Below are 12,641 nucleotides of genomic sequence, written 5' to 3'. Positions count from 1 at the left end.
CTGATGTCAGGGATGTAGCTAACACTGACTGATGTCTTGTTCTAAATATTTATTTCTGGGAATTTCTGGGTTTTAGTGACTGACACTGAATACATTTAGCCTAAATTTGACAACTTTTAAGTAAATTAAGTAGGTCTAATTTCAAGTAGCCTAAATATAACGAAAAAACAAATTAAGGATTCTCTATTGACAACCAAAATGTGTATCCTGGTAGTGTAGAGAAGGCTTTGACAAACAACATTGATACTTAATATATATCATATTGGGAAGTGAAATTTGGAATAAATTCAATATATTTAATTTTGACTACTTTTAACCCAACAGATACAATAATAAACCAAGGATTTACTATTTCACCACCATAATTTAATTCCTGGAAGTGTACAGAAGAGAAAGCTTTGAATTAACAGCATTGACTTTCATATTAGGAAATACAATTTAGAGAAACAACATAAAATGTGCAAAAATACAAACAATTAAGCAATTTTAGGGATTGTTCTTATGGTGTCTAGTCAGACTTTTGAGAAGGGGAGAAAGGGTGGGTTGGGGGTGTTGGATGTAAGACTTTGACGTATTTCCTGACGTATGGTCCTGCGTCAAACATGTCAGTTTTAGTATTTCTCTCTCGATATAAAAACATGTATTCAGTCTAACCCCAAATGTGCAAATAAAAAGTGTTCACTAATTAACGAAATACACCCCACTTCCCTTTAGAGTGGAGGTTTCCTTTAGTTAAAGATTTCTACCTGCAGACCGGCGCGTGCTCGCTGCTGCTGGCCTCGAGAGAGCGCCGCTGCGGTCGAGAAGATGACAGATTGACGTCATCGGGACTGACGCAGAGCGAGCCGAAGTAGCGGAGAGGCAGAGCAGCAGCATCCTATCTGACAAACGGCACCTCACCAATCTCCCACCACCAGCGAGGTGTTTTTCTCATTGAGCATCCTCCAAAAATAACGGTAGGGACACCAGCGAGAGCACCAGCGAGACCGTGTTTTTATAAACACAAAATAGCGCTTTAGAGCAGGCCACTGACAGCGTTTACGTCGCAGTAATTCCCCTTCGTTGTGGTTTGGTTGTCATTGTAAGGTTAGCAAAGCTAGCTGGGTTAGCTGTCTATATTGAATGCAACTGAACAGGTGCTGACGTTCATCACTAGCTCAAGCATGGCAAAATGTATAAATGTGGGCACTTGCTTTCATTGCTGTGAATAAACTGCACTCGGTGTATTTCATACCCTCAAGTCAACACATTTTGATTTATTATGCTGTATAAAAAACACACACACACACTCACATAGACGGAGACGTGATTTCCCTTTGAGGAAGTGATACATGGTAGTTACTAGTTAGCTACACCTGCTCAGCTTCCTGGCTTGCCATGATGAGACATACTGCTGTTATTTGACATTTACTGTAGTCTGACATAATCATAGCTGTTTTCATAACTGCTTTGTAATTTATCTAACCTCCACCTACTGAAGTGTTTACTTTCACAAATTACCTTAAAACCATTAAAGCTTCAGTTTACAAAATGGCCATGTTCAATCATCTTCATCCACAAAGAAACATACTAAGGGCATACACGGTGCTTGAGGTGTGAATCCTTATTAAATTAAGTGTTAAATAATGTTAATGCCATTTTAAGTTAATTGACCCTATAAGCTTCTTTTGTGGGCTCCTTCTGTCACATGCCCACAATCAAAGACGTGTAATACAGTTTTACTAATAATATGTCAACCAAATATGATTGGGCAACAAGAATAAAATCTTCTAACCTATCCTGAGACATGTAGATAGATGTGTAACCCTTGTTCTACCCCCCCATCCCCATTCTGCTTTCCCTCCCCTCCTCTCCACCCTGTTTTCTCCCACTGCCACAGAGATAAAAGATAAGATGGCCACCTCCTCCTCCACTCTGGAAGAAGACGAGAGTTTGAAGGGCTGTGAAATTTTTGTGCAGAAGCACAACATCCAGCAGATCCTCAAAGAGTGCATTGTGAACCTCTGCATTGCCAAGCCTGAGCGTCCTATGAAGTTCCTGCGGGAGCATTTTGAAAAGCTGGAGAAGGTTGGTGATAACAACGTTTTGTGTTCAAATAACTTTGCCTGATATATTGTGCGTTGATCTTGAAGCTGTTGATTATAGCTGTTAATTCTAATGTACTTGTAACCTGACTAAGATGAGACATAAATTGCAGTGTGTGCCAGGTAGTCAGGATTTGTTTTCAAAGTTCTCTGATGTTAATATTTTCTCACCAAGTAATACAGCCAATGCAAATGAAATGAAAGTCCATAAATGCACAGTTATTATGGGCTCAGAAACAAGGTTGAATGCTGTTTTAATGTTGTGGATACTTGTGTGTGTATTATACACATCTCAGCGAGTGTGCTGATTTTTCATGTGTGCCGTGCATTGTACACAAATTCTGTTTTGATTATTACAGTGTATGTTCTCAACCATCACACTTGACATCCCAGCTACTGTGTTAAAAAAACAGACAAAACCGTTCTGACAGAGCTTTCATTTATCATCCTATAATAGGAGAATCCATTAGGGGATGTGAGAAGAGCACCCATAAAAGGCCAGTGTCCTGTTTGCTGGCTCGGGGAACAGACTGTGTCTATCTGCCTGTCTGTCTCTGTCTGACTATTACTCACTGAAAGATAACAGCTACAGAGAGGAGATTAGGTATTTGCAAAAAGTGGGAAAAAATAGAGCATAACTAGAAAACAGGTTAAAACAATGGAAACCTCAGTAGCACATTCTCCTTGGTCCACAAACAACGTGAGTGTTTTCTGTCTGTCTCTTTTCTGCTTATGTGCTGGCTCCGGCTGGCACCTCTACGGTGGCGAGATGCTTTTTACATAAATTTGCTTTGTTAAGTTAAGCCTAAGTGGATGTTCTCGTCCAACGTTTGGCTTTGATCAAGTACAGACACAGATGTGCAGTTTGCTCACAAGTTGATCATAAGATTTGTTTGTTTAAACAATGGGCTCTACTCTTATACCGCTGTTACAAATAGGTCATAAAGGTGTATGAGGGGCAGCTGTGGGCTGTTGACGTTGGCACAAGGAGAGCTTAGGCATTGGTAAGAAGTCTCCAACAAGAGAAGTGATTGTGAAGGGATATCAGATATAGCGGGGCTGAAGTTCACCATCCCGATGCCTGGAGGAGGCTCTCCATCCTTGCTGCAGTGATGTGTGTACGTGCATGTGTCAGTGCATGCGTGTGGCAGCATGTGAGAGTCATCTGATTTTGTCTGTTTTTGAACATGACAAGTGATATGTTGCACAATTTCTGTTTTTTTCCCTCAAGATTTAAAGGCCTCATCGTGTTAATACAGGTTATGCTTTGCCTGTTTGTTCAAGTAAATTTATTTATTTATTACCCTGGTATATATACAGACAGTCCAATCAAACTCTTGACAATCAAAGTCTGCATTTGCAACATAGTACACCTAGGTTTTAGGACAGAACGTACAAAAAGTTTAAGGTCATGGTCAGGCTCTTTGTGCCAGTTTGTCCTACACACTTGTTGCGTCGGTCTGCCATCGGAATCTGGAGCCGCGGTCCTCACAGCGCTCCGTGGTCAAGGAGACAGTGTCGAAATGAGCGCAGCATTGATAGTGGAGCTACTGCTGCTGTTAGATGGGACTGCTGCATAGTCAGAGAGGAAGCATGAATACTAATGGGTATGAAAGAGCTCAGCAGAAGCATACAGTAGCAAGTGGCGAGTAATTCATCATCATTCTGTAAAATGACATACTGCACACTTTTGCCCTATGAGTAGCCCATCTTAATAACAAATGAGCCTAAAAGACATTACTTTATGTTAAGACAATGCATAGTGTGTTGAACATGAAAGCATATTTATATAGGATTTATTACATCATCTAAATAGCTAGCATAGATTCGTAAGCTGTAGTACATATGGGCCTCTGTTTTCTTGAAACTGGGCTTTGGTGTCCAGAGGCACCAGTGCAATCTGTATAGGTGGCTGGGGAAGGATGAATACTGTACGTTCTTATTGGTTGTATTGTATTGTAACACAGTATTGCTTGTGACACACATCATATACTTATCTGTTACACCCTGTGCAATAAATTAATGTATTTAAGCTGTCCTGCTCTGCTCAGTCTTGCTGCCTGTGCTGCTGTGGCTACACTCTTCATGCAAGTATCATCACTGTCGTCGCTGCTGCTGCATACATATAGCATTTAATCAGCACCATTTCCACCCCTGCATCCACCTTTAGCCTCTGATTAGTGTCCTCTGAGGGGAGAGAAGTGTCTGATGCAGAAGACATCAAACATTGTCATTAAAAGTACTCTTGACTGCTTACGTGATTGCAAAACTAGCACATCCACATACAATTTCTGTTTACGTGACAGGCTAATATTATTTCGATTATCCAGAGGAAATGGGGTTTGGAGTTTTGCTTGAAGAAAGATTGCCCCAGTATCAAGATGGAGCATATGGAGGATGCATCCTGCATTAGTAATGAGGTCACTGTATAAACTTGGGATGTCTGTTTGCCAGTCTGATGTGTAGAAAAGCACTCACGCTCTTGTGCCTATTTATGTAGCCTGGTGCAGTGTTTCTGATGAATTAAAGTACCCATACTCTTTGACTGCCGAAACAGATACTTGATTCATGCCATGGGAGGCTGCCATCTTGCACTTACACTATGAATGTTTGTGCGCACACATGCACATAATGATGGAATAATAATATGTACGCTATTGATGCTTGTGTCCCTGTGTGTAAGTCAAAGTTCAGTATCAAAACAGTGTTGTTAAAGGTAGTAAGGATCTAATGTATTGCCGAAGGAGCAGGGCTTGAACAGCTATGTCTTTTAATGGTTGTCAGTGAAATCACCTGGTCTATAGAAGTGGTTAGTATAAAAAAAACTGCAAGCTTTCCGCTCTCTGAGGTCCACAGTTGCCCAATGCTTTTTCAGTCAAGCCCTTCGAATCTGTGCTTGTGTTGCGATTGCGAGGTCAGTCATTTGTGGAACTGAAGCAGATCATGTATGTTTTTGTGGTGTCCCAGTTATTTAAGAGGCTTACTGTGCTCCTTTCCCCCTGCGCTGGGTAAGTTTGAGGGCAATATTTGGTTCAACAAGCCATGTCCATTTAATCTGGATTAATCTTATTTTCTAAATGTTGTATTGTTACTCTTAAGATTTATTTGTGTTCTATTGCTCAAAAACAAACTCAGTGTCTTAAAATCTTTAGTTTCTCAGTGCAAAGAAAGTTAGTAGAGAAAAACAATTTTAAAATGCAAAACAAGATTTTTGTTGAATGTAGGTGTCAGGCCTTGTGTCTGACTCTGTCAGTCTTTCAGAGCAGGAAGCTCTTGTTCTCAACACAAAGAGATAACAGAAAATATACTTTTGTCATCACATTTTCCCCCGTACTTCACACTCCATGTTTGTCTGTGTTTGTCTTCTCTCTCTCCTCTATCAGCCATTTTCGTCAGCACTCGTCACCCACTGGAGGCGGTAACCTAGGCAACAGTAGATGATAGATAGACTGTAGTCTGTCCTGTGTTCAATGAGTGCCTTTATTCACAAAGTTTATTCCATCTCTCCTCTTGTGTTCAGGTTTTTCTGTGTGCCAATTAGATCACTGGGATATTCAGACCTAACCCATTTCAAATCTGCACAGGATCCTTTTCATACGGCTTTCACAGTGTTATCTGGAAAATCTCTTTTCTCTGTATCAGTTTCTCGATCGTCCGCTCTCACAGTCCTTTCCCACATACAAGCTTCCTCTTCTTTCTTTTTTATTTTCTTCTCTCTTTTTCTATTTCTCTTCTACTCGCGCACACAGACACACACAATTGAGTGCACACTAAATCATCAGTCTGACTAGTTTGTTTTTAACTTTTGTCTCGATATAATAACATGTCTTTGGTCTTCAGCTGACATTGTGAATGGGAAAATAACAGGCATCTCGCTCCCTTTCATCCTGCCTTTTTATGCATGGTAATGATGCCTTTGATCTCTACAACAGTAGCTTCAGATGGGTGTTCTCATCTCCCCCTCTCTATCAGCTCAGCTCAGCTCAGTGTATAATTGCTGAAGAATTAACTTTAATTTTTGGCACACTACAGTGTAAAAAGACAACATTTCTGTGATGGCTTAGCTGACAGGACTATCTTTTAACAGACCTGTCCTATTTTTAGCATGTTTGTCACTATTATTTACTGTACATTTGCAGCAAAACCTTTTAGTTTACAGTGGAATTTCTGGATATAGGTTGTACGTTTGTTTCTTATTAATACAAATGCTTGTGGTAAGAGATTACATCTTATGACCAGCAGTGTTACTGAAACAGTGATGTTTTTCTGTAACACAGGGTTTATTGTTGCAGTCCTTTTTGCCCCAGTCATGTGCCAAAGAAATGAACATTTCATCTATTTTAGATGCACTAACCCAGATGTGGTGACTTTTTCTCAATCTGCATTATCATGGATCTGTCCAACTGCCAGCGCCAGCTAAAAGTGCCCGGACTGAATGTGTGAGTGTGGATATGTCACTCAGCATATCAAGTGGGCAGCTGCTACTGCAAATGTTTAATTGAATTAGGAACATTGCATTAAGCACTCTCTTAAGTGCATTAAGTCTCTCTGCCTCCTCTGATTTTCACTGCAGCTATGTGGAAATCAACACTTTGATTTGTACATAATATACCACCTGCACTGGCAACCAAATGTTCAGCACATGACAGCCGTCACTCCTCAACTCCATCTGTACTTGTGTGGTGCTTGGACATGAGTCTAAGCACCATCTTTTCTGTGAGTACATGCCTTGGCACTGTTCTGTAATCTCAAATTGAAATTTAGGACTCATTGCAAATGCTGTTTTACCTTTCTATCACAAGTAACACGAGTTTCATTAGCCATAGAGTAGTTGTGGACAGTTTTCATTAGCAAGTATTTTGTGCTGGAGGTTGAAAATACTAAAAACCATTGACAGTGAGGTTTGTGGATTGTCTTAAGCAACCTAAATTCCAGTCACTATTGCGTCAGGATTATAGCAGATTTTTCCGAGGAAATTTTTTTATTATTTTTTATGATTTGTGTGAACTCACCCTTAAATATTTGCATTTATACTGGTAGCTAAACAGTTTCTGTGTGTGCGTGTGGTTGCGTTTGTCAGTTTTGCAATATGTATTGTTATGATTAGCATAATGCTCCCTGTGTTCTTTATGCCCAAAGGGCTATCACAAGTTTATGTCTTGTGTTTCACTACTGGCTTTTTTAAAATAATTTGTCCCTCATCCCTGTCACTTATCTTTTCCTTCCCCTCTCTTTCCTCAGCAGCCATGTCCACGCATGTTTTATTGCCCTTCATCTGTCTTTGTCACTAGCATCCCGTCTTTCATCGTTTCCATATTTTCCAATCTGGAAGAAAACACATGCCCATTTCAGCTTCTATGTGTTGCCTTTAAAATACATTTTAACAAGATTTTATTCTGTAAGGGTTTAAACTAATTAGCTACAACCTATATTTATAAACTCTCACCCATATGTACAAGTGCTTAGCTTTAAGGTCACCAGAATCATTCACTCCCAAAAGTTTAAAGTAGCCTCCAATTGCTGTAAGGGCTGCTAAACTGAGAGGGTAACTCCAGGTTGGGACTCCACACAGAGTCATTTAGATAACAAAACACTAATCAATTATCAAAATAGTTTTTGATAAATTTTCTGGTGACTAAATAATTTATTATTTTATTCTGAATTGTTCCACTAATATATATTTATTGTATTTTATTATTTATTTATTTATTTCACTTTTTATTTACTAATCATGGTTTATATTAAATACTGTGACTGTCCAAACACTTTGTAACTACTTTAAGAAAAGTAGTATTTAAATTAAATTACTATTACTATTTCTAAACCCAGTAACCTTACTCTTTCTCAAATTATTGTTTTAAAATATAGCATAACAGCATCAGGAAAGATCTCTGTCAGGATACACACGTTACATTTTTTCATTTAGCTGATGCTTTTATTCAAAGCGACTTACAATTGCAATTTATGTCAGAGGTCGCGCAGAGCAACTACGGGTTAAGCGTCTTGCTCAGGGACACATTGGTGGACGTGTCACAGTGGGGAGTTGAACCTGGGTCTTTCTCACTTAAGGTATGCGTTTTATCCACTGCACCATCACCACCACCACACGTTTGAATTGCGTCTTTACATCTCTATTGTATGTAGGCCAGTGTTGCACTGATTATATCTTGGTGCCTTCTAGCTTCCCTCTACATCTTAAATCATGTCGAGTAAAACAAATGTAAAAGCCTGCTGCATCAGCTCTGTTTGTAAAAGATCCCATCACATTGCATTATGGGAGACTTCCTCACACTCTGTCTATCAGTCTATCAGTCAATCAGCCACTGTCTCCCACTCCCAGTGTAAGATGAGAAGCCTTTCTGTGCTGCCAGCCATTCAGCTGTCACCAGGACCTATCATAACAAATCCGCCCGTTCCTTCAAAGGCTTCTGATTGACAATTTGTCAGGAAGGTTCGGGTGTTTGTTGAGTCTACTAAGAGTGAATTAGGCGTAACTTTGGATTATCTGTATCTACTTTTTCTTTTGTTTTTTTTTACTTTGTCCCTGTCTAAGAAATTCAGTTCAGTTCCGCATCACAAACAGTACGTCGCATACAGTTTTGTAACAGTGTAATTAGTGTCTCCAGTCTCTGTTTGTCATCACTACCGTGCTGGGAAAGGTATTCTGTCAAATCAGTCTGGGGTGCATGCAGTGACCCAGGCCTAAACCTTCTCCCAGGCCCACCCTGGGGCCCCTACAGGTAAATTAAACCCCCTATTCGCTGTTTCCCTGGTGGTCCTTCTTTGTCCTCTCTCATCTGCCCGTTGCATCCCTCCTGCCTCCCCAACGAATCTGTGGTGTGAGAGAAAGAGAAAAGGTGTTTGATGTACAGCACTAAGATGTAAAGCACATGACTGAATTGTTTGCCATAGCAGTTAACCGGTGTTACATCCAGACACAGCATTTGTAAAGCAGACAGCATAATTTCTTATTACTAGTATAATAATAAATAGATAAATACATTCTAGGGCTGCAACTAAAAATGATTTCCATTGTTGATTAATCTGAAGAATATTCGTTTGATTAATCAGTAAATTGGTTTTAGCTATTTCTATAGATTGTTAGAAAATAGTGAAAAATGTCCTGTACAATTCCCCTAACCCCAAGTTGACTTATTCAAATGGGTTGTTTTGTCCAACCAAAATCCAGTTTAATATACATAATCTAAAGATACAAGCAAATTCATAATTTTAATCATTGGTCATCATCATGACCAATGAATATTTGATTTGCAAAATTGTTGCAGATTAATTTGATGTCAACTGACTAATTGACTTACCAACAGAGTTTCAGCTCTGAAGAATTCCCTTTTCAGTTTTTATTTATAGGCTGCATGGTGCAGTCTTGATAGATGTGAAATTTGTCCTGTAGATTAAATGGAAATAGTCAAGGAACTGAACAACACTGAACCCTCAATTATGAAAGAACACCTACTAACAACCTTTTACACATTCGAAAACTGTACTTGGAGCAGGGTTATGTGTTCATGCATAAACATATTGTGCGCCTTTGGCTGTCAGTTCCTTACTGCTGCTGTCATTGTGTAGCAACAGTTTACTCGCGACTACATGGCGATGAAAAGGCTGGTCCCAGAAACTTAAAAAAACCCCAAACTTTTTAAAATCAAGACTTGGTTGTAGTGTAAGGGTTGGAATTGTTGTTTGTTAATGACAAAGTTTTAGCAGGTAGATTTGAGGATTAAGATTAGGGAATTAAGGTAGCCAATGGAGAGTTATCATTAGGAAAGCAGGAAGAGTTTGTATGTGTGTATGTGTAACCATAAACAGAGTGAACATCATTTCATGGCCAGGAGGTCAGCACTCCACATACACACTGTCCTAATACAGCAGCGAACTTTGTGCCCATTGTGCTGCTGTAATGGTGTGGAACAAAGTGATGAGTAGACTGTTAGCTCCGCTGGTGGATCAGCTCTCCATGCTTCATTACCTGTTTGTGTATGTGTGTGTGTGTGTGTGTGTTTGCGCTGCACCTTGTTGTTTTTGGTTCACTCATATGCTTTCAGCACTAGCAGTGGAGAGTGAAATTGTCTATGTCACCAGATTAAGGCCACCAAAGGTAACCACTTAATGGATGCTTACTTTTCCCTAACTAATGTCAGAAATCAGCTTCATTGAAGAATAGATATTTTGATGTATTTGCGCTGTGAGCCCACTGATCCCCCCTCTGAGGGGTTGAATGCGTTTGCACTGAGCATGAAGGGCGGTCGCGCTGATTAATGTTGGTTAGTCACTGCGATTAGGATGAGAGTCATAACTTGATGGAGATGTCAATTGTAATAAGAGTCATCATCCATAAATGAGCTGAAATTGGAATTGATAATGGTTTAATAACAGTGACTTTACATTGAGCGCGTGATCATGGGATTGCATGTGTGTCATCTTTTGTTTGTGTCTTCATTCTCTGGGTTAATCTCTGACCCGCTGTGCCTCTGTCGCTACTGGAAATTCACTTTTTTTTTACAGAGCTTCTGTGTCCTGCTTACGCTCGTGTCCTCTGTATCCTCCTCTCCTGTCTCCTCTCCTGTCCTCTCTCTCTGGCATCCTGCCACCGATGATGACGCAGGGAGAGCAGAAGAGAGCAGGAGGGGGAGAGGGGAGAGAGACTCTGACATAATAGCATTGATTTTAGAGTAGGAAATATATTGGTAAATACATAAAATAGATGGCAGGACATTAAAAGATGAGTGCTTTGTTTTTGTTAAGATAGTTAATGTTGTTTGAAAGAGAAATTACTATTTCAGATTGAGATATGATAGCAAAGAGGTTGCAAAAACCAACTGCAGATGTGTTTTGTTTAGCTACTGTAGATGGGGAAAAATAAATGGTGCTGCCTCAAACTGCCTGTGTGTTGTTACAGAAAAGCTAAAGCAAGAGAATAGTTTGCCTCTCTTCTCAGCTCACCTTGGACTACTGAAGCCCCCTCTTTGTGGATATGAGACATCAAAACTGCATGTGTTTTCCTGTGTCCCTGAGTGTGAGCAATAGGGCCAGAACAGTACGAGGACTTGTTAGGGCAGATACAAAGTCCTCACTTGATGACTGACCCTCTGACCTAAGAGGAAAGTGTGTGGGTGAGGCGGCTAGAGATCAGTAGGGAGTGAGAAAGACACTAGTGGCATGGTACAGACCAGTGTCTGGTACACACAATGAAAGTAGTCTATGGGATAACGATGTATCCCTATGGGAATGTTGGGAGCCATTCTCCGGTGGAAAACACACAGACACGGCATTTGGTCAGAACAGAAGTCTGTATTGAGGTGAGCAACGTTTTCCCTTCTGCAAACTGAATCACTGTAGATGTGAGAGAGAGTGAGAGAGAGAGAAGGAGAGAGAGAGATCTGTCAACAGGCGTCAGGACTGGTGTGTGTGTGTGTGTGTGTGTGTGTGTGTTATGTGTGTGTGTGTGAGAATGTAGGTGTGTGAGCCACCAACTATTCAGAAAGCTCACAGTACCCAGTTGTCATAGTGACAGGGAGGGGAAGGGAGAGGAGCCCGCTCATTGCGCCACCTGATTGTGAGTGTGTTCGCAAGAGAAAGGGGGGGGGGGGGGCTGGAAAGCAGAGACAGAGAGTTGCGCAGGAGCGATGGAGAGACAGGCTTTTGCTGTGATCAGTGTTTTCATCAGTGGTCTTGTTCTTTAGCTGCTGTGTCGTGGGGATTGCAGACATTTTGCCACTCGCACTCTCTCTGACACACACGAACTTGGATTCTCCGCTCACCCATTGCACGCACGCGCACTCACACAACAATACGTACACACAGCGGTGGCTGTGCTAGTATGGCGATATGGAGATGCTGCTGCGGTGTGACATGTGTGTCAGGTGTGTATGAGATGGGAATCCACATGTGTTGATTCCCATGCACACTTGGGCACACTAACACTTTGACTTGATGCCCGGTGCCTCTGACAGCAAGCTGAGGGACACACAGCCGGCCTGGCCAGGGGCCGTCCATGCCATGGTAAATACCTCTGCTAACAAACTTAGCCTGTAGTTAGCCTCCTGTAGCTAGCGTGCAAGGTCTCATAGAGGCATGAGCAAAAAGGATACAAGACTGTGTTTGTTGTTGAAGCCTGTGAAGTTTTGTTGCAAGGCAAAGATGCAAGCGACTGCCTAGTTTTAGTAAGCGTGTGAGTGCAAGTGACCATTAGTGACTGTTCTAGACAGCAGCATGTTAATAGTGTTTGCTGGAGTGAGTTGTATTAGCGTTATGTTGTTTTGGCTTTGCTTTCGCTGTCTTTAAAGAATATAGTGTATTACCTGATTGCAGAAGTTGTCACCTTCGTTAAGCTGAAGCGTGTGAGCTCTCCCCTCCCCCCTGCAGTCTTCCTGTGCATGTGTGATTTTGTGTGTATGTATTGATGCTGCTCTCTGGCTCTCCTCTCCTCTTCTGCTCCTGCTGGCTGTGTTCCCTCAGGCAGTGACTCTGCGTAAGCAAGAAGTGTGTGTATGTGTGATTTGCATTATCGCGTTGTTTTACACAGACAGTGTGCAAGCT

The 12,641-nt window shown here is 41.0% G+C and overlaps 1 protein-coding gene across 2 annotated transcripts in view; it reads left to right on the top strand.

The window, feature by feature from the left end:
- Positions 1 to 801: 801 nt before the first annotated feature.
- Positions 802 to 12,641, top strand: part of prkar1b (protein kinase, cAMP-dependent, regulatory, type I, beta) — a 65,507-nt gene continuing 53,667 nt past the window's right edge. The window contains exons 1-2 of one of the 2 annotated variants that reach the window (XM_038700468.1): positions 802 to 956; positions 1,880 to 2,067. In XM_038700468.1, coding sequence (XP_038556396.1) covers positions 1,894 to 2,067 — 174 coding nt within the window. In that variant the 5' untranslated portion in view covers positions 802 to 956; positions 1,880 to 1,893. Of the gene's footprint in view, positions 957 to 1,879; positions 2,068 to 11,760; positions 12,105 to 12,641 lie in introns of those variants that run through there. The other variant, XM_038700472.1, reaches the window with a different exon arrangement.

The sequence above is a fragment of the Micropterus salmoides genome, unplaced genomic scaffold (assembly GCF_014851395.1).
Source record: "Micropterus salmoides isolate LMB-PRFRI ecotype aquatic unplaced genomic scaffold, ASM1485139v1 Ms_hic_scaffold_10, whole genome shotgun sequence".
NCBI lineage: Eukaryota > Metazoa > Chordata > Actinopteri > Centrarchiformes > Centrarchidae > Micropterus > Micropterus salmoides.
The sequence above is the reverse complement of the archived record's forward strand: the minus strand, read 5'-3'. Positions and strand labels throughout refer to the sequence as shown.